Below are 25,129 nucleotides of genomic sequence, written 5' to 3' on the forward strand. Positions count from 1 at the left end.
GTAATTGCCGGCTTCTCCCCTGGGGAAGCATGCCACCTAAACAATCTGATTGGTAGGCCAGTTCAGAGAAGAAAAACGAAGTGGCTACACAGAGTACCTTTTTTTTCTCTATGTAATAGCCCAAAGAGAAGTCACATGGAGTGTAATTGTTAATCCGGGACAAATGAAGAAGGCACGCTCGCTCCCCTGCCAGCCCCTGATTTTTTCTATGAAGATAAACAGAGGAGGGAGATGGGGTCTGTGGACGATGGGAAAGTGAATGGTTCTAGCAGGCTTATCATGGCGGCTCTGAAATAGCAAAGAACTGACCCTGGCACACAGGGCGGCTGTGTTCCAGTAAGCCCTTTTATTGTTCTGAAATGGGTCACGTTCCAACAGATCTAAAAATCTCCGGAAGCTGATCTAAACTTGGTGCTCCATGATAAAAATGCCTTGGAGAAGGCTGCTGGTCAACCCGGGCTCTGTGTGTGGTGAAATCAATGATACGCAGCACCAGGCAGGAGCGCTCAGAGAGAAGAGGGCCACAGCCCCCCGCCAGAGAAGGATGCTCGCTGTGGCTTAATCAATTTCTACTCAGGAAAACATCCCAGCAGGGAAAAATACCTTTTCAGTTAGTTTGTTCCCCTCAACCTTATTTTAAAACCCCAAACAAGCGAGCAAGTATGGTGCCCTCTTGTTCTCATTAATAAAAAAGGAATGATCACAGCGCTTGAAACTCTTCTAAGAAAGGTACAATATAAATAGAGAGCGCTTTACAGAGACGATGCCATTTATCTGCCCGGGAGCTGGAGAATAAGATTTCTTTATGTACTATACAAATGGGAGAAACCGGTTCCAGGGGCAAGGTTCTTGCTCAGTGTCTAGCACAGAACCGAGGAGGCGAGCTGGGAGCTCTAAGGATGACTGAGGGGGATAAACGTTCAAGTACGATGCATCACGTGAGCCCAAAGAGGGTTTACTTCATATCTACCCGGTAGGCTTTTAGATGCATTTTTGTTAAAGATTCTCAGACTGTGGGTGCTAAAAGTGTAGGTGAAATCCTAAGTTGCCAAGATGAATGTCATTTTCAGCTTCTTCATACAGAGAACTGATCAGCTGAGCGGAAAATGGTAGGATAATGAGTGGGGGAGGGGCAGTCTCGGGAGCTTGGTGTGTGAGGTCAAGAAAAAAGTAAGCCCAAAGGATAGGAATCAATGTATTCTCTTTTCGTTTTCCATATACTGTTACTTTCCCTTCACTGTCTCATCAAATATTCATTTTCAAGGGCTTGATTCCACTTTATCTTTCTTTCTTTTGTAGTCTGGACTAGTGAGTCAGGGTTTTCAAAGAAACTTGGAATCAATTATTTGGCTTAATTAGGTTGTATTCATCATGGAGTGATTCTGGAACTGAGTCCCGGCACCCCCGTGCCACTCTGCACCCACCCCCAACTCCAGCCGCCTCCGGCCGGTTGCTTCCGGTTTGCGTGGACAGACCAGCCCAGGTATAATGCCGGTTATCTTTCTGAGGTGGTGCAACGGGAAGGCTCACTGGCTCCACTAGTGCTCATTTAAGGGTCCGAGTTTCCAGAAGAGCAGAGATGACAGGAGCCTACCGCCTCATTTACCAACCAGGAAACGGGAAACCCCAAGAGGCAGTGAGTTGCCTGAAGCCCTGCAGCCCGTCGGGGACCTCTCAGCTTATGTGTCCCTCCCCCTAATCCATCCTGAACACTTCAGTGTACTTATTCTACTCTTAACGTATCTCCAATGGATTTAAAAATGGGGGAGGGGGCAGGGCACCCTCCCCTGGTTGATTCAACCCTGCATTCAAGTGAGGTACCAGGTGTGGTCTCTGGGCACCTACTGTTCTGTCTAGGAGCTGCCTCCTGAGTAGGCAGAGGCTGGTCGTGGGTACCGCACACACACCCTGTAGACAGAGCCTTCTGGATAAGAGGAGGCAGAAGATCTCCTGGGGGAAGGGAGCCGGGGAGGTGAGGGATGGGACTGGCCTCAGTCATTTAAGCTTCACAGAAGCTGTGGTAGAATCAAGGAAACCACAAGACAGAAACATGAGGCCTCAGATGACCAGGAACTTTGTGTCTATGACTTACTTCTCCACACTGGCCTTGAAGGCACGCTTACCTGAGTAGGTAAATCAATTAGCTTGGCTCCTAGAACCTTCTATCCCCCACATGATTCCACATGTCCAAATCCCCTCAGCTCCCAGTCTCTCTTAAGACACCTCACACTGCAGGGGCGCCTGGGTGGCTCAGTCGGTTAAGCATCCACTTTGGCTCAGGTCATGATTTCACGGTTTGTGAGTTCGAACCCCGAGTCAGGCTCTGTGCTGTCAGCTTGGAGCCTGGAGCCTGCTTCGGATTCTGTGTCTCCCTCTCTCTCTGCCCTTCCCCCACTGCACTCTGTGTCTCTCTCTCTGTCTCTCAAAATAAATAAAACATTTAAAAAAATTAAAAAAAAAAAAAAAGACACCTCACACTGCTCTGAGGTGGAAACCATAGAAACACCGGAAATAGGTGGAAACAGACCTGTCCACCCCGAAAAGAAAAGGGAGCTGGGAGGTCCTCTGGGTTTGGCTCCCACACCTTTCCTGTGTCACAGAGCCTAAAGAAGGGATTACAGTTGACCCTTGAACAACATCAGGATTAGGGGCACTGACCCTCCACACAGTCAAGAATCTGAGTATCGCTTTTTCCTCCTCCAAATCTTAACTACTCACGTTCTGTTGACTGGAAGCAGCCTTACCGATAACATCAACAGTCAATTAACACATATTTTGTATGTTATGGGAATTCTATACTGTATTCTTACAATAAAGCAAGCTAGAGAGAAAAATGTTATTAGGAAAGTCATCTGGGTGGAGTGCCGGGATGGCTCAGTTGGTTGAGCATCTGACTTCGGCTCAGGTCATGATCCCGAAGTTCATGAGTTCGAGCCCCGCGTCGGGCTCTGTGCTGACAACTCAGAGCCTGGAGCCTGCTTCAGATTCTGTGTCTCCCTCTCTCTCGGCCCCTCCCCTGCTTGCTCTCTGTCTCTCCATCTCTCTTGAAGATAAATAAACATTAAAAAAAATTTTTTTTTTTAAATAAAGTCATCAGGGAGAGAAAATACATTTACAGTACTGTACTGTATTTGTATATATATAAAAAAGTCCACACCTAACTGGACCCACACAGTTCAAACCGTGTTGTTCAAAGGTCAACTGTACTGTTTTTAAGGTGACTGCTTTTCAGCTGAGGGGCCACGTGGTGTAAGGGTTAAAGCTTTATTTTTTTCATTAGATTTTCCAACTTTATGCTCTAGACTTCCTAGGCTTGAAGGCTAGGATGAACAACCAATCACCTGCTGTTTAGGATACGGAATGGGTATGAGATACTCAAAATGAGGCTTAAAGCTCGCCTGGCGACCCCCGCATCTCAACCCATTTGAGAAAAAGCAGGCCTGGGAGCCACCAGGGTGATACATAGCAGGATCTGACATTGGCAGAGTTTGGCGGAGGGGAAGCCAACTGTCAATGTCACTGGAAGGGACATTTTCTTTGCGGTTGAGAGAAATGATTGGCTCCAGATTATTATACAGCAAGGCCAAAGGGGCCAAGATTGGAGCCCAGGGCTCAGGACTCCTGGGCAGTGCTCCATCCATCATATCTCTGTTAGGATGCGGTCACACGGTGTGCCGCCTTGAAGCCACACTCCGTCCAACAACGGGAGAACCAGCATTCGTGGTGGCAGGATCTGATCTCTGGCCATCTGCATCCAGGCAATGAAGACTGCCTTGGGACCACCTGGCTAGAGCCTCAGGGAACCTAGTGCTTCCACGGCCACATTCTGATCTCAGCCTCTTGGGGCTTTCTCCCAAAGGACTGACTCGGCCCCGGGGGCTTCGTGAAAGCATTCTGGGCCTGGCACAGTGGAGCTGCTGGGAAGGCTTCCTCCAAGTTCTAATTTTCCGTTTAGAACTCAGTGTCGCTTTCAATATGCTCGACATCAGAGGCTTTTGGTCAGGCAGCTTCCCACTGTCCTCCTCCATTTCCTTCCTGCCTGTTCCGCACTGGGTGAGAAGCACGTAGCCCCCGCACACCCCGGGAAGGACCCACGAAGGCGAGGTCGTACAGCCGCCGACTGCCATTCTCCAGCCCACGCTGCCATGCGGCAAACTTGCCAAGGGCCAAGCGCGACCTCACCCACCTCTTTGAAGGATTTCTTTACCTCCACCAAGGAGTGCCAGTGTGCAATGGGCTTCCGTGGGTACGCCAGCATCTCGTTCCAGTGGTCCCTGCCCAGGCCTTCGGCATTGATCCCCACACGACACACTCCTATGATCTCATTGTGGCCCACTCTGAGGGAGAAACAAAGGGCCTGGCGCTGGTGACCAGACACGCTGTCAGAAAGGGGGGTCCTGGGGGCTGGGATTCTGCCCAGCAGATCTAACTCAGAATGCTGAGCTCTGAAAACAGATGCTTGGCAGGGCCTCGGGGTGCCGGCGGCAGTGAAACTTTGCCCACCCTCCTTGGGTGGACACTGACACAGAGAGATGAGAAAAAAGTGACAAACTGCTTTGGAATCACAGGAAATGGTGGGCAGATGGCCTGACTTTAGGGAATGGGAGAGTTCAAGTCTCGTCCCTTATTGGACTCTGCTAGGACATCACAGCCTTGCTTGAGATCTCAGCATTTGGAAATAAATCACCCCGCTCTGAGTACTCTTTCTCCATACCCCCAAAGGCTAGAATGTGATTGATTCACTCAGCAAGAACATCAATCACCACTTAACTATGTTCAGCGAGCACCTACTATGCCTGAGAACTTGTGCTAAAAATCCTGGATGGAGGGTTTACTGCATGTTTTTTTTGTTCTTCCTTCAGCTGGAGTGACACCTGGAGAGAAGGTGTCATGGTGGCTGGGGTGGTTGGAAAATATTTTTGAGCCGGCCCTGATGGAAGAGAGGATTTGGATAAGTGGAAAAGAAATATATCCAAGAAAGGGGAAATTAAGTTGGATAAATATGTTGGGTCCAGATTCTGGAAGGCCTTGAGAAGCTAGGGGAAGAGCCTATATAACAGGAGCCATTGATGGTTCTTGAGAAGGGTAGGTGCCAAAGAAAGTAGTCTTTTAGGAAGGCGTGCTTCTAGTGTGTTGGCAGGATTGAGCCAGGGCGTGATGGAGGCAGGGGGCAGCTGGGACGCTGCACAGCCATCCCTGAGTGGGAGTGGTAGCAGCACCAGAAATGGAGAGGAGGGAGGCATTTTAGAGGACAGATGACAGGACTTGGTGGCAGGGAGAGCAACAGGAGTAGTCAGGGGCAAATTCAGGGAAACTAACGGGTAGATTGGCCCTTGATGGAAATGGGCCCTGCTGGGAAGCAAAACTTGAGCTTCTGCTCAGGGGAATCCACACTCTTCCTCAAACTTCTGCACCCTTCTTGGGTGGAGCCATATTTGAGGCCAATGGGATCCCGAGCCCTGAACCACAGGGTCCAAGGTCAGGACACCCTGTGCTGCATTGGTGTGGGCGTGAGAGGCAGGGAATCGTGGCCCTCTGGGACCAGCACCTACCGATCGTAATCCATAACCGAGATGAGCAGGTTGACTTGATCCATGTTCTCTGGGGGGATGTCAAAGATGATGGCTTCATTGTAGACAGGGTTGAGAGTGTTCTTCTTTATGGTCGTTTTCTTCTTCTTCAGTCTCCTCCCATCACAGAGCAGGGACACTTTGACATATGGATCTGTGCCAGTGGAGGGGTGATGGGAAGGGAAAGGGGCATGTTAGGGAGCATGTTAACCAGATGTCCTCGAACATCATTTGCAGCAGAGGGACGGAAGCCACAGACCTACTGTTGCTCATCAGACGGTATCAGTGGGTTGTTAAGATAATTAAACCACCTTGTATTTATGTAGCACACCTGTCTCTGAGGACACTTCGTGCTTAATAAACACAGAGTCTTTAGCGACCTCAGGATTATTGGGAGAGTGCCTAATGGACTTTCGCTAATGGTGAAGCTGGCCTCAAATCAGACAGGACACCTGCCCATGGGTATGCAGATCACGGCCCTAAATCTCAGCTCCGTGATGGCCGGCTGGCTCCAAAGGGTGGTGAAGCTGAACAAGGCACTCGGTTCCTTTCCCCGACTTGGAGTCCTTTTCTCTGGGGGTTTGTCAGCATTATTAGCCAAAGGATAAGGGAGTAAAAATAGACGTCGATGACACCCAAGGAGTAGCAGCGTGTCAGAGTAAATGAACAGCGACAATCACAACGCTGGTCCTGTCCTCCCCACCTGACAACAGGATTATGGGTCTCATTGTCCCAACAAGCTCATTTCCAGCTGGCATCAAGAAAGGCCCTGCTGTCTGCTTCCCCGGAAGCCCCTTCCTGCCCACTTCTGGGCAGAGGAGGAGGATGGGGCTGTGGCGGGGGCTGTGAGTAAGGCGGCTTCCTGAGATTCGGGGCAACCAGTTGACATTTCATTTCTCAGGGGGATCTTGGATTCTCTCCATCCCCAGAGGAGATGTCTTTTTACTGAACCTCCATGTGTCTCCCATCCCTGTCTCTTCTTTCATTTTCTGAATAGGTATTTTGTGGTCATCCTTCTACCCTGAAATTTTCCACTCATCCAAGTGAAGTGACACCTATTGTATCTCATAGCACAGGTGTCTTAGACACCATCATAATTGTTATTTATGCCGCACAGCTCAAGAAACGGGAGGGCAACTCACAGGTAATAACAGCTTTTGAGACGCTGATGTGCCGAGACACCTTCTTGCCCAGAAGCCAGGGTTCATGTGAATCTGTCAGCAGCTGTGGGCCAACCAGCCACTGCCTGGCGCCTTGATGCACAGGCATGCAGTTCTATCTCCTGGGCACCTGAGCACCCACCAGGCCCTCACGCTCCCCGGGCATCGCTCAGGGGGCAGCTGGGGCACCTCACCATGCAGAAGCTAGAGACAGCCGACTAACCAATGTGACAGCGGCAGCTATGCCTTAACCTTGGGGGCACTTAGGTTTATGGGGGCTCTGGGGGGACCATGATTAAACAGTAGGTGTTTAATCAACCCGCCGTCTCCAGTGACCCGTTTGGAAGGGCCCTCTCTTGGGGATGTTTTCAGTAAAAAGGAAGGCAGAGTTCCTAGAACCTCTGTGAGACAGCTTTCTGGTTTCTATAGGCTCTGTTGTCTAGGGATGTGCCCAGGACAGTGTTCAGGTCCAGGCGGTCAGGTAGGAAAGCTTGCCCCAAGACCTGTCGTTAACGTGGCAACTTCTAGACTCCATAAGGTATAGGCTGCCCTGGAAAGTGTCTTCAGGCTTGAGGCCGTTCAAGTGCTGGCTTGTTGGCCGCCACGCCCATTTCCATGTACCTCCTAGACAACAGATTCCCATGTCACCAGGCTTGGAAAAATATGGCAGAGCCACCTGTCCCAATGGCCACTAGGCAAATGCTTATTACCGACTGGGAGATTCTCAGCTTCTTTCCCCAACTCTGTTTACCCCTCCGAGGTATGTCCATTTACAAATTTCAGTGGGTGTATTTCCCTTGAAGAAATCATCAATCTTATGACCGTCTAAGGGGCTAAGCGGAGAGATGACTGTTTCTTTGGATTCTCTGGGGCAAAAATTTGTGGCTTCTAGTGGAGTGCTGGCTCCACAAGACCTTGGAAGTTGTTTCCTCTCTAACAGCCTCTGATGTGCTGTGCGGCTGAGGGAGAGAGCACGAAGGCTGGCAGTGTATTTCAGCCTCGTTGTCGTGAGAGCCATCATAGTCCAGCATTTACCAGACACTGTGCTGAGATTTATGTACATCATGTGTTTTAAACTTCCCCCCACCCCCATAAAATATTTATCATCTTCACCCCCTTTTATAGGTAGGGGAATTGAGGCGAGAGAGATTAAGGAACTTGCCTCAGGTTTGAACCTAGGTCTGTCTGTCTCCAAAGTTTACATTTTAAACCACTAGACTCCAATCAGTACAGACCGGATGTGGTGGAGATGGGTGGGTTTTGTGGCATCCGGACCCTTATTATTATTCTGTGTTATCTTCATTGTCATCATTGCAGTGTGTGGGCTTAGAGAATTGGTTCATGACTGGTTAAATCAAGGAGAATAGGAAGACCCATGGGTTCAGGGGTCGATGGCATAGAAATCAAGAACAGGCAATAAGCTCTATTCGCCCCCTGGTTTAGTCCAACATCAAAGCAGTCTGAGCTGACGGCAACCTCAAACTCATCCTCAAAAACAGGAGATCTAGTCTGAGAGGCCCCTGCCACGTATGCCCCCACGGTATCACCCGCTGACAAGGCTCCTCATGCTACATATTCATTCAGTCACTCATTCAAAACATATTTATGCAATGCCTATTGTGTTGCCATGCACCGTTCCAGACATTTGCTTACATCTGTGAACCAAATAGACAGAAATCTCTGACAAAAAGAGGACCCCTGAATGTTCCGCGTCAAGTTGAGATTTAATGCCAGATTCCAAACCCAGGTGGAAAAGAGGGTCAGTTGCGAGAGGGGGATTAGGATTTGGTGTGAGAAAAAAAATCTCTCCCCCACAACCTTCTGATGTGGAACGGCCGTTATGATTACCTCAGTGGCTTCAGCATAAGCTCTCTCTCTAGCACATCAATTTAATTACACCGGAGAAGATAGTGTGGGGACTTAGGCAGCAAAATCCTATTTCCCTCGGCAGGCTGGAGAGTCCTTGGTGAATTCCTGTCCCTGGCACGCACTTATTTTGATATTAAAATGAAATCTACATTGGCTGTATTTTTGGAGGAAGCTGGCTTGCTGGGACCTAAGAGCTTTTCACATGTCGGGAGAGGCTCTTTAAGCTTCTCACCACAACTCCCCACCCCCCCTGCCCCCCGCCCTGCGAAGTGCAGTGGTAGCTTCAGTGGAAGGAGAGGCATTAGGGTGGGTGCCATCTTGGGGAGCTTTTGGTCTGGAAGACATGAGTGCCGCCCAGAGACAGTGGAGGCTGGGAGCAGAGGCTCCGAAGGATTCAGAGCGGCAAGAAGTACACATTACTTCAGTGTTTTCCAACCGTCTTTCCTCAAAGCCTCATTTTTCGGGGCCTGATACCTCATCTTCTTCTACCTACACCAGGTTGCACCTGGGCACAGATGTTCGCGGCTGGACCGTCCCCTCTTTATGGCCCCTGTGACAATACTAAGGAGTTTTCCAGGAAACAAATAATTAATGGATAAAAGCGAAAACCTCCCGTATACTCCCACCCAGGTTCAGAGGCACCTCTGGAGTGGTTTTCCACTGGAAACCAGGTTCATCACAAGCGCCTCTTGGGTGATGGGTCTTGGAAAACAAGCCTTTTCCTCCATTTGTAACTCTGAGCGCAGCTCAGACTGTTCTGTAAGTCTGCTCTTTGGGACACTTCACCCCATTTCGCTTCTCGGGCTAATTTGAGCAGATGGGGGAAGGAGGCTCCTGGGACCCACGCTACTCCTCTGCTTTATCAAAACTCAAATACCTTCTCTGACAACAACGTTGTCATGGGAAAGGACCTGGCTCTATAGCTGCCCCAAGCAAGCATTTCCTCGGTTTCTGGAAGAGGACTCATGCTTCCTGCTCTACTTAGCAGCTCTCCTGGCACGGAGGCTGGGGCCAGGAGCCCTGCAGGAAAAACTCAAATACAGATGCACTTTGCTTTTCAGCGGCCTCGCTCCTTTGACTAGGTCTTCGGGGCCGCCACAGGGCTGTGCGGACCTCCAAACATTTACACACTCAAACTTGACATAACCCTTCAAAGTCCTGGGGTCTCCTATAACTAGAAAAATTTTCCTTATTTATTTTTTTTCTCCCACTGTGTTTATTCCTTATTCTCCGCCTCCTCTGAGGGAAAGAGGGATGGGAGTAGCTAGTATCTACTGAGTGCTTATTGTGTGTCTGGCACAACTGTAAGGACTTAACATGAATCAACACGTTTATCCTTAAAGCAAACTGTGTAAGTTCTTTTTTCGGATTAGAAAATCAAAGCATTACACAGCAAGGGAGTGGCAGAACTGGAATTCAAGTCCAGAGTTGGGGCTTCTCTTCTAAGAACACTGACGGTTCCGGGCACCTGCGTGGCTCAGTAGGTTGAGCGTCTGACTTTAGCTCAGGTCACAGTCTCAGGGTTCATGTCGGGCTGTGTGCTGACAGCTCAGAGCCTGGAGCCTGCTTTGGATTTTGTGTCTCCCTCTCTCTCTGCCCCTTCCTGCTCATGCTCTCTGTCTCTGTCTCTCTCTCAAAAATAAACATTTAAAAAAAAGAACACTGATAGTTCTCCCTTCTCTCTAAACACCTTTCCAAGTCCTAATGTCTGGGTGGCTGGAAGGCCACATGGCAGACTACTTGGGTAGGAGAGGTACCTGAATAGCCTGTAATGTCCATCGCCTTGAGGTTCCGACATTTGATCACCGTGAGGGTGAGCCTGCCTGCTGTGGGCAGGTAGCACAGCGAGAACATGATCTCTCCCAGGTCCACGCTTTCCTGCAAAGAAGCAGACGAGAGAGCAGATGAGGGGTGCACAGGCCCCTGGGAAGTTGCTGCAGGCCGCTCTGGGGCCCAGGAGAATGTTCTTCGAGGCAGACTGCCATGTCTGTCGGACCCGAGGGTCTGGCCTCCATGCTGGGAGTAGCTGGGACTAAACGATCACGATATTGCCTCTTCAGTAGAATTTGCCCCTTTCATTGTTCCTTCTGAACTCTGCTCGGATTCTGGAAGGACCTCAGGGTCCTGCTTTGTCCTGACTGGCCCTGCATGTGCCCCTCAGCTGCAGCCTCGGGACCAGCAGCCCCTCTGTGGCCCGGCCCTGTTCCCTTCCAGCTCGCCCTTCTGAGTCACTGGTCCCCTTGACTCCACACCCCAGCCCCTTGCCTGGCTCGTGGTCATGACCGTGTCCTGCACAAGACCCACCTCGGCCATCCGGTGCTCTCTCCCAGCATGTCTGCTTCCAGCCCTCAGCTCAGCTGTTCCTCACCAGTCCCTCCACTTCCTCGCCTGTCTGGAGACCCACCCGGCTCTCTCGCCTCCGGGCCTCAGTGTGGAAACCCCAGGGATCGCGACCTCACTCTGGCCTTCTGGGAATTCTGGAATTCGAGCCCAGAGCTGGCCATGCCGCAGACTGAGGGGGGTACGCTCCCCGTCCCAGGTTTGTGCCAGGTCTCGGATCCACCTTGTCCTTTTTCCTTAAATGTGGTCATCCTTCAAAAACGACCCCAGCAGAGTACACGCTCTGCTGTCTCTCCTAGGGGTCCTAATCCTAGGAAGTTTCTGAGCAACAGGGAAGAGGAAAACTTCAAACAGGGTAAAGACGTCTGTCTGTCAGTTGCGTAGTTCTTTCCTGGACTGCTTCTTCTTCCTGCCCCCCACTTGATGAAGGAGAATGCTGTTGCTCTGAAACCTGCCCTGAGGTCCTGGGGCTGGCCTGGTGCCCCCCCCCGCCACCCCAGGTAGAGGAGGAAGGCAGGGTTTGGGGGGGTGGCTCTGATCTCAGATGGGGCCATCCGCTCCTTCAGTCATTCGTTCAGTCAACAAATGTTCGCTGAGCACCTGCTGTGTGCGGGGTGTTGTTCTGGGGAAGAACAAAATGCACAAAAACCCCTGCCCTCACAGAGCTTACATTTTTACTGGGGTAAAGGACAAGAAACAAAGGTAAATAAGTCAGTAAAAAGTACCAAGGAGAAGGGCGCCCGGGTGGCTCAGAGGGTTGAGCATCTAACTCTTGATTTCGGCTCAGGTCATGATCTCACAGTTCGTGGGCGTGAGCCCTTTGTCCAGCTCTGCGCTGACAGCTTGGGATTCTCTGTCTCCCACTCTCTCCGCTCCCCCTGCCCCCCCCCAACTCCCCGCCCCGGTCATGCACGTGTTCTCTCTCTTAAAATAAATAAATAAAAACTTAAAAAAAAAAAGGTATCAAGGAGGAAAAAAAAGTAAGGCAGGTAAAGGAGATAGTTAATGTTCGTCGGGGAAGCCATAGCTCTTGACGTTTTAGACAGGCTGGCCAGGGAGGGCCTCCTTGAGGAGGACACTTGTGAGAAGGAGAGCAGTCAAGGATGACAGCAAGGCTTTTGTCCCTTCTGACAAAGAACTCCCCTTGACTGTGCACTCCTAGAGACACCTGATACCTGGGCCCAACTGGAGAATAATGTAAGACACTCCCAACCCCTTCCTGAGCCTGTGGGCCCCATGCCCTCCTCTAGATGGAAACTTGCCCTAGCCCAAGATTTGTCTTGGTAATTTTACTCGCCCCACAATTAAATCCCAGAGTAGCCGAAGGAGGGGGTCTGGCTGGGGCAGAGCTGGACACCCTGGAGAGGCGGGACCCCCTCCAGCACACAGAACCCTGTGGCACCAAGGACCCAGCAACCCCAGACCAACACCCACCAGCTCCTGTGTTTGCAGGAACTCTGCAAGGCAGGGAGTGCTGTCACCATCCCCTCCACTTCGCAGACGGAGAGCTCAGGGTTCAAACTCCCATCTCAGAGCTCTGCCCAGGCTTACACAGCTGGTGAGAGACACAGCGGGACTCCCGACTCTTAGGAGAGTGCTCCTTGCACTCGCTCCATCCTGGAGCACCTTCCAGCTCACTGAGGAAGCACCTCAGGGTGACCCTGGCTCCTCTAGACCTTACTCCACAGCTTCCTGCAGCTGTCCATTTGTTTGTCAGTTCACGTTGACCAAGAACCTGCCGGAGGCACTGTGCTTTGTGGAGAGTAGAAAGTCTCCCCCTCACACGCACACGGTCTAGTAGGGTGTCACCAGTTAAAATGAGGTGCCAGGATCCCCACCTCCCTCGGGGGCGTCTCTTGTCTCCCTAGCCCTCTAGTCCAGGAAGGGAGGGAGACACAGGAAACGGCCCTGCGACATGGTGTCGAGGGAGCGTGATGGTCCCCTCCTGCAGCAGGTCCCCAGCGCACCTGGCTGAAAGTCCTATCTCTGACCCAGGCGCTGAGGTACCAGGGGGCCCCCAGTTCTCTTCATGTCCCATATAACCCTCCTCAGTTCATTCCTGCCCAAAGCTAGAGAAGCCTTTCCAACTCAGCAACAGCAATGAGAACTAACACTCCTGCGTGGCTACCATGTGCCAAGTCCTTCAAAGCCAAATGATCTCAGGAAGCCTTGCCACAGCCCTACGAGGTACGTGCTCTTATTATCCCCACTGCAAACAGGAGAAAAGGACTGTTTGGTGAAGTTAAGTAGCTTGCCCGAGGTCACATGCCTAGTGAGTGCTCTGGTGCCAGATTTACACAGATGTGCTGCTGCTCAAACACCCCCAGTGGCTCCCCTTGTTCCACTTCTGGAATCAAAGCCCATCTTCTTAGCTTGCATTAAGGACCCTCAGCAACAGGGTCTTGTCTTACGTCCTCACTTGATTATTTCTCCCTATTCTTCTAGGCCACTCCCCCTGCTCCACAAGACCAGTGGGCCTCTTCTTGTCTCTGTGTGGACAAACCTATGCATCTTGCAGGGGTCCTCGTCCAAGGTCCAGCCCACAGAGAGCATCTCTCCCCTCTGCTCCCCCCCCAACACACCCCTGCAGCACCTTCTGCCCCTGAGCCCCTCAGACGCATTACGAAGTCCCCCCTCTGCTGCCACCGTGCCCTCCCACTAGCATCTAGTGACTGGAGGCCCTTTGGGGCCAGGCTTTGCTTTACACCTACTCGAGCTTCAGAGGTGGCCAAGCATGAGAGGAGCTGCATGAATGCACGTAGAAACAGATGGTTGTATCTCAGCCAGGAGAGCCCCAGACAGAGTGGTCCTCAGTGTCAATGTTACAATCAAGGCAGGGCCTGAGAAGGAATCCTGTGGCCCCTCTGAAGGGAGCGGCTCCCCTACAATGTAAAGTGGCACTTTCGAGGGCTGTGTTGTTTGGGAGAGTCCAAGTGGATTTGTTTATGGCCTGGGGTGTGGGGCATCTCTCATGGCAAATGGAATCACTTGGGGCTCTATGCACTGGTCCCAAGGATGGCTCCTTCCTGGGGATCACCAACCCAGCAGGGTGCCCCTCTTCGGCAGGGGTGCCCTTTCTTGACAGGACTGTGGCAGCTGGGGAGCGTGCAGGGGGCTGAGTCTGCGGCATCCTGTGGGGGCCCCTAACCCCAACCCTGGTCCCTGCTCCCAACTGTGAACTTCCTTCTCCATCACTGGTAAAGGGAACGGGCCAAGATCCCCCCCATGACTGGCAGGAAGAAAGAAAAGAGAGGCCAAGAAGCTAGTTCCAGGACCTTCTGCTGTGGGTGACTGAGCCTCATTGGGCCTGACTGCACATTGGCTGCTCTTGGCTCAACGGATCAAGGGAGATAATGTTCCCCTGCACACACACACACAGCAGAGGACTGGCTTATCTGAGATATGAAAATAAATAGGTTACTTTTGAGTAAATAGAGGGATGGGGGCCAAGCAAACAGAGTCAGCACCTCCTGGCAGCCACCTCCCTCTCTGGAAAGCTGGGGCCCCAGCTTGGACCCTCGGGCCACCTTGCCAGATCCTGGCTCTGCCCCACCCCCTTTCTCTGGAGGCTTCAGCCCCAGATCCTATGCTCCCCGCCAGCCTTTTATCCTCATTAGTGATGCTTGAGACTTTGGCTTTAATAAAACCAGGGTGACCAGGGGCTGTGGAACAGCTCACACTTTATTGTTTTCATCTTCACTTGCTGTCAGGGGAGGCTGCCTTAGGGCCCCTGAATGGTAATGCGCTCCCCAGTGATGGAGAGGTCATTGCTGTCCAGAAATTGGCAGAGACTGACTTGGCTCTCTCGACTACTAACCTATGGGCCGATAGGGCGGATCCGGGCCCAGTAGCAGCTGGCTTTAAGTCCTGGTGTTTGGAGGGAGCAGACCTGCTGTCAGCATAGGGAGAGCCAGGGTGTGGGCTCCTGGAGAAGTCTGTCCTTAGGTGCAAACTGGTCAGTAAGATTCTCAAAGTCCCGTCCACTGCACCCCATTGCTCTTGTCTGCAACAGCTCACTGAAGATTCCCTTCCCTTTGATGCACTCACATAGCCCCAGGCATAGAAGAGAATTCCTATCTGTGGGCTGCCCTGGGGAAAAGCACAAGGCAGGAGACTCCGGCTTTAATTCTTCAGCCACTAACAAGCCCACAAGAGCTTGGGCACGTCATTTCACATCTCTAGGCTTCAATCTGTAAGATGAGATGATCGTTCTAAATGTTCTAGCCTTCGGATCTGTCCCTGCCAGCCGGAAAAGACCAAGGATTCACACTGAAAGACCTAACATCAGCATCGCCAGTTGGGAGGGTCCAAAGGTGCCTGACTGTGTCCACTGCCGGCCGCAAGGAATCCAGCAACTTCGTTTTGAGATCCAAATGCTCTCATTCCTTCAGTCCCTGCTGTCCCCATGTGTATTTGTTCTTCTCCAGGGCTACCCTCCTTCTCTTCCTCCCAAAGAGGCAATGAGTGGTGTCAATGCCTCCACGTCTGTCTTGGGAATCCAGGCTGGGCAGAGTAAGAACCATGCTCCCCCATCTCTTAGAGAACACTTCTAGTCTCTTAATCATTAAGTGCCTTGTCTGAATCTCTCATCATCAGCAGAGAAGCATCCGCTACCCTTTCAGGAAAGCCACAGGAGACCTAAAAGGATCTCTGAAGCACAGGGCAGGAAGTGCTGTTAAGCTACCCTTGGGCAGGGGGGCCTGGAAGAGAGACAGGGTGGAAGTCAATCTGGCTCTGATGGGTAGAGAATAACATCTAGTGAGCAATCCCTCTGCGAAGGTCTGAGGCTTGGAATTGGTGGGGGGAATCAGGGACGGAGGAGGGGGAGAGCTGAGTCAGATGTGGAGGCAGGCACTTGGGGCTGGGCCATCTCCTCTGGGATCTGCCCCCAAAGTACCACAGACCTCCTCTTCCATAGCCCATGTCACCGCCATAACTTTCCTGTTGCTTCTGGGGATTATGTGACGAATCCTGTGTTCTCTTTAGATTGTGGGCTCTTTGGAGGCAGAAATGGTCTAGTCTTCCTCATCATCATACCTGCCATGTCTTACCCAGTGCCTGATACACAGTATGTGCTCAGTAAATACTGGCTGATGAGCACAAGGTTGAGAATATGGATTTGGAGTCAGGCAGCTCTGGGTCCAAACTCTGGCTCTGATGTTTATGAGCAGTGCGGTTTATTTAAGTCTTTCATTAAATTGAAAGTCTTTCAAAGTCTCAATTTCCTGATCTGTACAATGGGGCTAAATAACAATACCTTCCTCTTAGGGTTGTTGTTAAAATTAAATGAACTAATTTGTGTAAAGTGCTTAGCATGGTGCCTGGCACAGAGTAGGCTCTCAGAAAATATTAGCTGCTATTATAATTATTACTTCTATGATTACAAATATGATAAAGACCTCACAGTCTTGCGGTAGGGACAGGGGAGAGAAATGTTGCTTTGATCAGTGTTTTAAGAGAGGTGTGGGCAAGATGTGGGGGAGCGGAGGAAGGAATAATAAACTGCCCAGGGTTGTAGGTAGACTGCCCAGAGGCGGTGATATTCCACAGGGTCTGGCAAGTGAGCAAAAGGAGTTTGCTGCAGAGAAAAACAAGCGAGGACATTCCAGGCAGAGGGAGGCAGCGCGAGAGTGTCTGTGTGTTAGAGGGTGAGACGCAGGGTGGGGGTTGGAATAGCCCAGGGCAGGCTGGGAACAGGGCAGGGCCCTGCCCATCCGCCTCACGGCCCCCACTTAGGAGTCCGCCCTGGCTCCTGCCCCACTTAGTCTGCAGTGTCACCTTCCATCCAGACACCCACACGGGAGACCAATTTCATGGGTGTCATTCGTTGGTTACCCACCTACTAAACGTTCACAGATACGCGATATGAACATACAGGGTCCCAGCCCTCCAGGAGTCTGTATTCTAGGAGAGGGAGACACAAAGAAACTAAGCAAGAGAGGCTCCGAGGGCGGTGAATGAAACTGTGACATGATGGGGGCTGGGGGGGCACTTTATACAGAGTGGCTGGAAAGGCCATCAGACCTGAAAGAGGGAGAGGGTGGCCAGCCACGAGGAAGAAGAGGAGACCGCGAGGCATGCCGTGGGTCTGGACACACTGGTTCGGGGCAGCTGAGCTGGAGAGCAGCGGGGACCAGGACAGGGCAGGGGAAGAGTTGGTGGGGAGCCAAGGGAGGCAGGGCGAGATCTCAGAGGCCTTGAAAGATGTTTGCATTTTATTCCCTGAGAAAAGCAGAGACCTCAGGAGGCTTTGGAGAAAGGAGCGCAGGGGGAGAGAGCAAGCCAGAGAGCAAGCTTCCACGCCCTCCTGCAGGATCCATACCCAGTTGTACACGCTGTTCTGCCTTCCAAGTGTCCCCAGACTCTGGGGCCTCTCCTCCCCTCCCCTCTGCACAACCTTCGCTCTGACCCACGCCACCTCTCGCCTGGACCTCCAAGCTTTCTGACCCCCACCTCCACTTGCCTATCCTCTGACATCCCTCCTTGCTGTAAATGGGGGGCCATTCGCCTGCTCTGAATCCTCCAATGGCTCCCCATTTCAATCCATTCTGGAACTGGAAAACCTCTTCTTTATCCAGAAGCACAAATATATACAACAGATAAACAGTGGCTCGGAGCCTGGGCACACAGGGCTCCTGCCTTCAGCCCCTCAGCCTACCTCCTTGAGCTTCTGGGAATCAGCCTGAAAATCACGCAGAATCGAGTAGCATTCAAGTTTCTTCACGATTTGGCCCTTGCCTTTTTTTTTGTGCCAGCCATTCTGGTTCAGGTGCCGTAATATGGGCCATTCTGTCCCAAGCGCTTAAACATATTAAGCCATATAATCCTCATGTAAGCCTACAAGATAGGCACCATTATTGTCCCCATTATCTACACGGGGAGACTGAAGCACAGAAAGGCTATGCAACTGGCCCAAGGACACACAGCCAGTAAATGGCAGAGCTGAGGTCTGAACCCAGGCAGCCGGGCTCTAGAGCCCACAGTTTTAGCCACCCCACCATCCTGCCTCCCCATGACTCCCTACTTCCCCAAACCCTCCAGATGCTTTTGCACCTCCATGCTTTGGCCCGGTTCTTTCCACTGCCTGAAACAATCTGTCCCTACCTCTGATGGTCCTGGATGACACTTGTCTTTCCTGGCCAGCTGTTCTGTTCCCTCCTCTTGCATTGCTTCCCCCTCACTCCCCTGGTCTGGCTTGGGGATCCCCATCACCCCTGGGTCTAAAGGCCTGGGATCAAGTGTTACAAATGCCTTGAAGCAGAGGCAAGGCGTTTCTGAGACATAGTCAGCAGGTTCTAGTGACCGGCTGCAGGGGAGGAGAGTGGAGACTGACACCGTGCCGCCCAGCACCCCAGGGCTGACTCCACTCTCTGCTGGAAGCCAAGGGGGTGAGGCGCTTCTTCCTGGTGCTGCCAGGATTCCCGCTGTGAGCGCTGGTCCTGGCCCCTCCTCAGGCCTGGGCTCCAGGGCTTTGGGGAGAATGCTGGGGGTGGCCGAGGTGGAAGGGCGAATGTGAGGGCTGGGATGCACCGGCTCCCTGTGGGGCAGGGTCCATTTGTTCTGGGTTCCATCCCTGCCTTCTTTTTCTCTCAAGTGCTTTCTGCTCCAAGGCCTTTGCAGCGATATGAATAAATGATCTGGCAGGATAGAGGTGCCTTAAATGAACTCCACGGACTCCAGGGCATAGACCCTGAGAGCCAGGGATGGCCCCCGTGAGGAGGGAGACTCTCCAGCTTGCGTGGGGCACGTGTGAGGAAGTAGGTGAGATCCGTGGGCTGGGCTGGGTCTCTGGGACCTTCGAGAGATTAAAGTACATCAGCAGGAGGCAAATGTTACTGTATCTGCGCATCTTCAGGGAAACAGATGGTTTTATTTAGCAAACTTTTTCTCAGCCTCTCCTTCGTGAACCTGCCCTTGAAAAGAGGTTTAGTGTTTCACATGCACCATTACTTTTGGGCAAATATCCGTGAGTCAGAATCACACTGGGAGGTACAGATCTCTTCCTAATGACTTTTTAAAAGGTGGGCGGAGAGGGAGAGGGGCTGCGAGGGGGCGGAAGGAGCTTGAGGAGAGCAGAATTTGGGGAAGTTCTAGAAGAGAGGGAGGCAGTGCCTGGTCAAGCTGGAAAGTCTGCTCCATGGGTGCTTGTCTACGGGAGGCCAGGGCCCCCGCTCTGGTCCTTCCACTGGCACTTCATTAATGAGACAGAGGAATAAATGGCACATTAATGAAGTTAACGATGAGAATCTGTCTTCATTTCTTGCCTCCAGTTGTCCTGGTGTGTGGCTGTCAAACAGCTGTCAGTTTCCCCCCGGGAAGGGTGGGCATCTCAGCAGTGAGTGATCTGATCTCTGCCCCGGGCAGGGCAGTGGCAACAGGGGCTCTCAGCAGGAGGGGAGATGCCCTGGTCCCAGGGGGTTAGTCTCCTGGAGCAGCTGAGGGGCATGTCTGTAAATAGGTCCTCGGGGGGATGCCAAGCCGGCAGGGCTTTGGTTGCAGCCAAGGGCACATACTCGAAGAGCCAGTGACAGGGGCTTTATCTTCCTCATTGACCGGAGGGTGGAGGGCTTCACCCACCTCCTGCTCCAACACGCAGGAATCTGTTGGTCTTACCAGGGTGTGGCTGTTCTGTTTGCAGCCTTCCCTGCGGTTGGCCATCCCGCTCTGGACCACCCACTTCCTTCCATTCTCCCACTCCTCTGGCTTCTCCCTCCCAGTAGCAGCAGGATCCTCCCATCCCTGCCTCTAAACAGTGCACTTCTAAACACACACACTCTCTCTCTCTGATCAACCGTAATGTTAATGCCCATTTCTATTCTCAGGACTCCCAAATGTATGGCCCCTCATGGACCTCTCTTCTAGACTCCAGACTCATACATCCCACCTGACATCTCCATGTGGATGTCTCACAGAAATCTAAAATCTCTCAGATGCTCAAAGGTGGACTTTGATCTGCTATTTACATCCTCTTCTGTTTCTGCCTAACTTGGCAAATGGCACCTCCATCCACCCAGCTGCTCAAACCAGAAACGAGGCAATATTGTCGATGCTTGCCTTCCTCTCTCCTGTACAAGTAGCTCACCACCGAGCCCTGCCAATGCCACCTCCAAATTCAGTCTCAAGCCTGCCCCTTCTCTCCGTCTCCAAGGGCAAAACCAGCTCTCATCTGCCTAATCACAGCCACCTCCTAGCGGACCTCTCTGCTTCCCTGTGTTCACCTGCCCCACTTTCCACATGGCGGCGAGTGCTCTTTCAAAATTATAAGGTGAAGCACGTCACTCCTTTGTTTCAAACCCTCTAATGGCTCCCCCTTGCACTAGGAAAAAAAATCCAGAACACTTGCCAAGACCCATAGGGCCCTACCTGATTAGAGTTCAAGCCTTCCTCCTCACCCTCCCAGAAGAGCTGAAGTATTCCAGGGTCTCCCTGCTCCCAGGACTGCGTATTCTGCTCTCTCCATTTGACCATTCTTTCCCCCAAGTCTTCACATGGCATCCCTCAGGCCTCTTCCTCCAAAGCCACACCCCGCTCTGGGCTGGGTGTTCCCGAAGGACAGGGAGGGGATCTGTTTTACCAAGAGTGGGACCGGAGTGAGGCAAACCAGGTGCCCAGGGTAGAAAAGTGAAGGAGGTTCATGCATGCCTCCAAGAACGTGGGCCTCCTTAAATTTTGCCCCCTAGGTACCTTGTTTCCCGTACCCTGGTCTTGGCTCTATATTTTACTCACCGCTATATTCCCAGGACTGAGCACAGTGCCTGGTATGTAACACACTCACCAAATATTTGTTGAATGAATGAACAACCTAGCTGTGTGGGATGCACCTGGTTAGGAAGGTGGTGAAAAGGGCTGGTGTGAGGAGTGGACCCTTTGTTAACTTCAGCCTCTGGTCTGTCCAGGAGTATCCCTGCGGATGACGAGATGGCTCCAGGGTTGAGCCTCAGCGTGTGGTCTGAGGAACCACGGGAATCTCCTGTGTTGGACCTCCCTTGGGGGAAGTGGAGGCTTGATTCTTGAGCTGTGCCCAAGACCTACTGAGAGAACCTCCGAAGTTGGGGCATGGGTGTGTGAGTGGCTGAGAAGCTTCCCAGGTGATTATTACGTATTCTCAGTTTGCAACATAAGGCAATTGAGGGGATTCTGAGGCTGCCCTGGATCAAACCCTAGTAGAATCGCGGGGGCGTGGAACATAACCAGCGTCATTCAATATCAATGCCACCAAACTAAAGTTAGGATGATGAAAGGGCTCTCTTTTGTTGGGTGCAAACAAGGGTTCTGATGGATCAAAGCCATGCCAGATCCTCCTGAGATGGCATGCTCACTCTCCCTCTTTACCTTTTCTCGACGCACCACAGGTACACTGGATAGCTAAATTTTAACAAGAAGATGCTTCCCCCCAAACAGAGAGTTTAGGAAACCTGGGTAGGGTTTTAAAAATGTCTGACACTATTCTGTAAATACTCCAATTTTAGTAGTTTCCCGAGTGTGTTTCCCTGGCCAACAGTATCAACACCATTAGGAACTTGCCAGAGATGGAAAATTATCGGGCCCCACCCTCACCAGGGTGAGAACCATTGCCTTTTCCATTTACAAGAACCAGTTGAGAATGCACACTCTGGCCAGGATTTTGAAGTTGCTTCGACTTCCTTTAACCTACTTATTTTGGTGATCAAAACCAAAGTCAAGAGAGAAGGAGACTGACAGATATGGAGCCCCTGGATACTTAACATACATCTACTTCATCTCATTCATACCACATTCCTCGGAGAAGCCCATAATCATTGCCATCTTGAGGTTCAGAGAGGTTAAGTAACTTGCCTAAGCTCTCGGAGTGACTGACCAAGTCTGGATTTTAGACTCCTGTCTGTCGACTCTAACGACCTTGCTCTTCTCCACCATGTCACTGAGCCTCCTCTGGAACTGTGCGTGCACCACTAACTCCCTTCCACCCTACCTTCTGCCCCGGCTGTTAAGGACCAGGTGGGCTAAGGACCTATCTGGGCCTTGAACGTGAAACTTCCAGTTGTTCTGGTACCTCCCTCTGCTGCTTCCTCTAGAAAGGAGACAAGTGGGTGGTGTCAGCCAACATTACAGATTGTGAGGGGACCCATCTCATGAGCACTTAAACCAGCCAGTGCTGCCCCTCTGCCCTCAGCCTGCCATTCCTCACAAAATGCACCTGTATGTCAACGTCTCATGAGGTACTCAGTTGCCCCCACGGACACTGTCTCGTGTCCGGGAGAAGGTTGGGAGAGGAGGAAGCTGGGCCAGTGTAGGCAGAACCCCTGGGCCGGAAGTTCTGGTCTCCATGCAAGGACCCTACACGCTCTCTGCACAGATCTTCCCACCTGAGCTTCTCAGGGTGCAGACACCAAGACTGGTGGAAGGGGTGGGGGTGGGGGGAAACCTTTATATGAAGAAGTTTGTCTCCTGCAGAATGGGAGGTATTTTCTTCACTTTCATTTTCTTGCTTCCTTAGGTTTTGGGGGGGGGGGGTCAGTGGTGGTTTGCAGTCCCTGTGGGCTTCTTGGGAGAGTTGCAGGTGTCCTATGTGGGGATCCATCCCCTTGATGAGGAATCTTTGCAGATGTAAGGAAGACAACCCCAATCACATGTCTCTAGGCAGCAAGAGAAACCACAAGTGATTGGTCAACTCATCCAGTCCTAGCTTCTAAACAGGACGACACTAAAATGAACAATGGAGCCCTCTTTTGAAAATATCACTCATACTTTTCCCAGTGGTCCACCATCCTGGAACTCAGGAAATTCTCCTGATGTCCAATCCATGTATGCCCTTCCTTCCCAGTTCCCACCTACTATTTCACCATGATGCAGACATTACACCTTCAAAGTCTGGAAGATTATCTCAATTTTCACTGAATTCTCTTCTCCAAAGCCAAGAAATTCAGTTTCCTTGGTCTTCTAAAGCTTCCAGGCATTTTAATGCTCCTCATGGAGACCCACAATAATCAACAAAGAACTCTCAACTGGGGGTCTGGTGGGAAGCTGGGGTCTTGGCTCTTCATCCAACGAGAAGGGAGGGAATCACTAGTCTGTTTCAAGAGAATTCCTATAAACAGCCCTGGTGGGGGTGGGGGAGGGGGGAATACATGGGGTTTGGGGCAGAACCTTGGGTTCAAGTCCCCGCTCTTCTGTTTTCCAGCTGCATGACTGTGAAAGTCATTGAACTTCTCTGACCTTGTCTGACCGTGAGCATCAGCCATCCTCAGGGTGAGTTCCTATAGGGCAGCTGCTCTGAGTCCCTGAGTTGGAGGCGTATGAGGAGACCACACAGTAGAACTACCAGCTGCTAGTAGAAAAACCACGACGCACATGAGGTAAGCATGCAGTCTGTAAACCTCACTTCCCAGCCCTGCAGCCTCTGGGCAGGCTGACCAAAACCCACCTGGTGGCCTGAAGGGCTAGGTGTGCCCCCTGAATGTCTGGGTCAGCAAGAGAAGAAGGAGGGCCGCCATGTTCCAGGGTGGAGGGCGACAGTGAGGGCTTCTTTTAGCCTGGCTTTTAGAGACCAGCTCCTGGCTCCAGGGCCCACAGAAAGCTGTGCTGGTTTGTAGGTGGCCTTTATCCTGTATCCCAGCCTGGGCTTCCCCACCCATAAGCACCTTCAACAAGCAGGGTTGGGGAAGACATCTCGTAGGTCTTCTCAGGCTGCAGGTTCCAGCTTGGGTATCCCCAGCACTGGGATGAACTTAGAGCCAGGAAGCTTGGGTTCAAATCCCAACCCTGATGCTAACCAGCAGAATGATCGAGGGTGAGTCACTGTGGCTCCCTGAGCTGCGGTTTCCTCAGCTGTAAAATGAAAGCATTGTACCGGGTGACTTTGCCTTCTCATCATAGAACGGGATTAACTGTGCGGCTGAATGCCTGTGTGCACTTTACCCGCTGCAGGCCGACTCTTCAAGCATTTCCACACACTTTCAAACCCCTTTCTGCTTTGTCCTGCCGTGGAGCTGTCTCTGGCAGCTGACTGGGGTTGGCTTCTGACATCTTCAAGCTGCATTCTGACAATGCATCACTGGAAGGAGAATCAGGTAGCAGGGAGGAGGCCGAGGGACCAGGGAGCACGTCTCTGAGGCCCCTAAAGATGCCCACGGAGCTCTGCGCTGGTGGTTGTTCTGAACCAGGCCCCAGGCCTCTCTTCCCCCTCGGCTCACCCAGGAGTACAATGATGAAACACCAAATTAGCTCCATTATTGTAACTCCACAAATTATAGGCCGCTTGTTCCACCAGAGCCAGCTAATGTCTCCCACCCATGAGCAGGTGACACTCATGGGTGTTTCCTCCCTTCTAGGCACCAAGTGCGGAGTGGGCAAAAACAGCATGAGGCTTGGGCTGGGAGGCAACTTGGAGAGTGGGGATCCGGGGAGCCCAGGCTCCCACCTGCTCGTGTAACAGAGCCACGGCTGGTGGGGGCCTCGGCTCCACTGCAGAAGGAATCCAGCCGCCAATGCTTCCTTCTTACCCTTCCTCCCTACCCGACTCCCATCTGCCTTTCCTCTTACACCACACAGAGCATCTCCTGTCCTGTCGGCAGAAGCCACTCTTCCTCAAGGGGGGAGGCCCCAAACGAGAGTGGAAACAGTGTGTTCCCAGGCAGACCCAGGCCCCTGACCTCCAGGCCAGGCAACAGGAACTGACAGAACCCATGTTCACGGACGTCCACATGGCCCCTGGCTCTGCAGAGCGCCCAGCCACTCCCCTAGCCCTGTGCCTTCTTCAAGACTAGGGTGGGAGCTGGGTCTCTTTAAAGGATTCCCGACCAAGCACCTTCTGCAGTGAGTAGTTTCAGAGTAAAGCCCTCTCTGTGGTAATCAGTGTAAGAGCTCGGGAGGCCTTAGATATTACAAAGATCTCTTCTCATTCTACAGATCAGGGAAACAAGGCTTTGAAAGGCTGTGTGGCCCAGGTGACACTAGAGGGAGTTCCCCAATTCCTAGACCACTTTGGAACCCCTTTCTCTCACTTTCCAATTTCACCCCACGTGTATAAATTGAGTACCTACTGGATGCCGGTTAAGGGCTAAGGGTTACGAGCTACAAGGGACATACAAACAAACGAGACCAATGGGTGGCAGGAAGAAAGTCGAAATCCCCAGATGCCAGGGACTGCCTACCTCTACCACAGTTAAGGATGATTACAAGGAAAAACAGTCAACCCACTACCCATAGCCA

General features: G+C 51.9%; 1 protein-coding gene and 1 long non-coding RNA gene across 11 annotated transcripts in view; one reads left to right on the forward strand and one right to left on the reverse strand.

Annotated features, from left to right (window-relative positions):
* Positions 1 to 25,129, forward strand: part of LOC109502540 — a 112,205-nt gene that overhangs the window by 73,153 nt on the left and 13,923 nt on the right. Inside the window, exons 1-2 of one of the 2 annotated variants that reach the window (XR_006582887.1) lie at positions 20,837 to 21,027; positions 23,100 to 23,274. This is a non-coding gene — a long non-coding RNA (uncharacterized LOC109502540). Of the gene's footprint in view, positions 1 to 20,836; positions 21,028 to 23,099; positions 23,275 to 25,129 lie in introns of those variants that run through there. The other variant, XR_006582886.1, reaches the window with a different exon arrangement.
* SYT6 (synaptotagmin 6) overlaps positions 1 to 25,129 on the reverse strand; it is a 60,320-nt gene that overhangs the window by 3,443 nt on the left and 31,748 nt on the right. For 5 of the 9 annotated variants that reach the window (XM_019837655.3, XM_019837661.2, XM_023259013.2 and 2 more), the window contains exons 4-6: positions 10,357 to 10,477; positions 5,553 to 5,724; positions 4,187 to 4,337 (exon numbers count right to left, since the gene is read on the reverse strand). In XM_019837655.3, the coding sequence (XP_019693214.1) occupies positions 4,187 to 4,337; positions 5,553 to 5,724; positions 10,357 to 10,477 (444 nt within the window). The remainder of the gene's footprint in view (positions 1 to 4,186; positions 4,338 to 5,552; positions 5,725 to 10,356; positions 10,478 to 25,129) is intronic. The other 4 variants (XM_019837656.3, XR_002161199.3, XM_019837657.3 and 1 more) reach the window with 2 other exon arrangements.

The sequence above is a fragment of the Felis catus genome, chromosome C1 (assembly GCF_018350175.1).
Source record: "Felis catus isolate Fca126 chromosome C1, F.catus_Fca126_mat1.0, whole genome shotgun sequence".
Lineage (NCBI taxonomy): Eukaryota > Metazoa > Chordata > Mammalia > Carnivora > Felidae > Felis > Felis catus.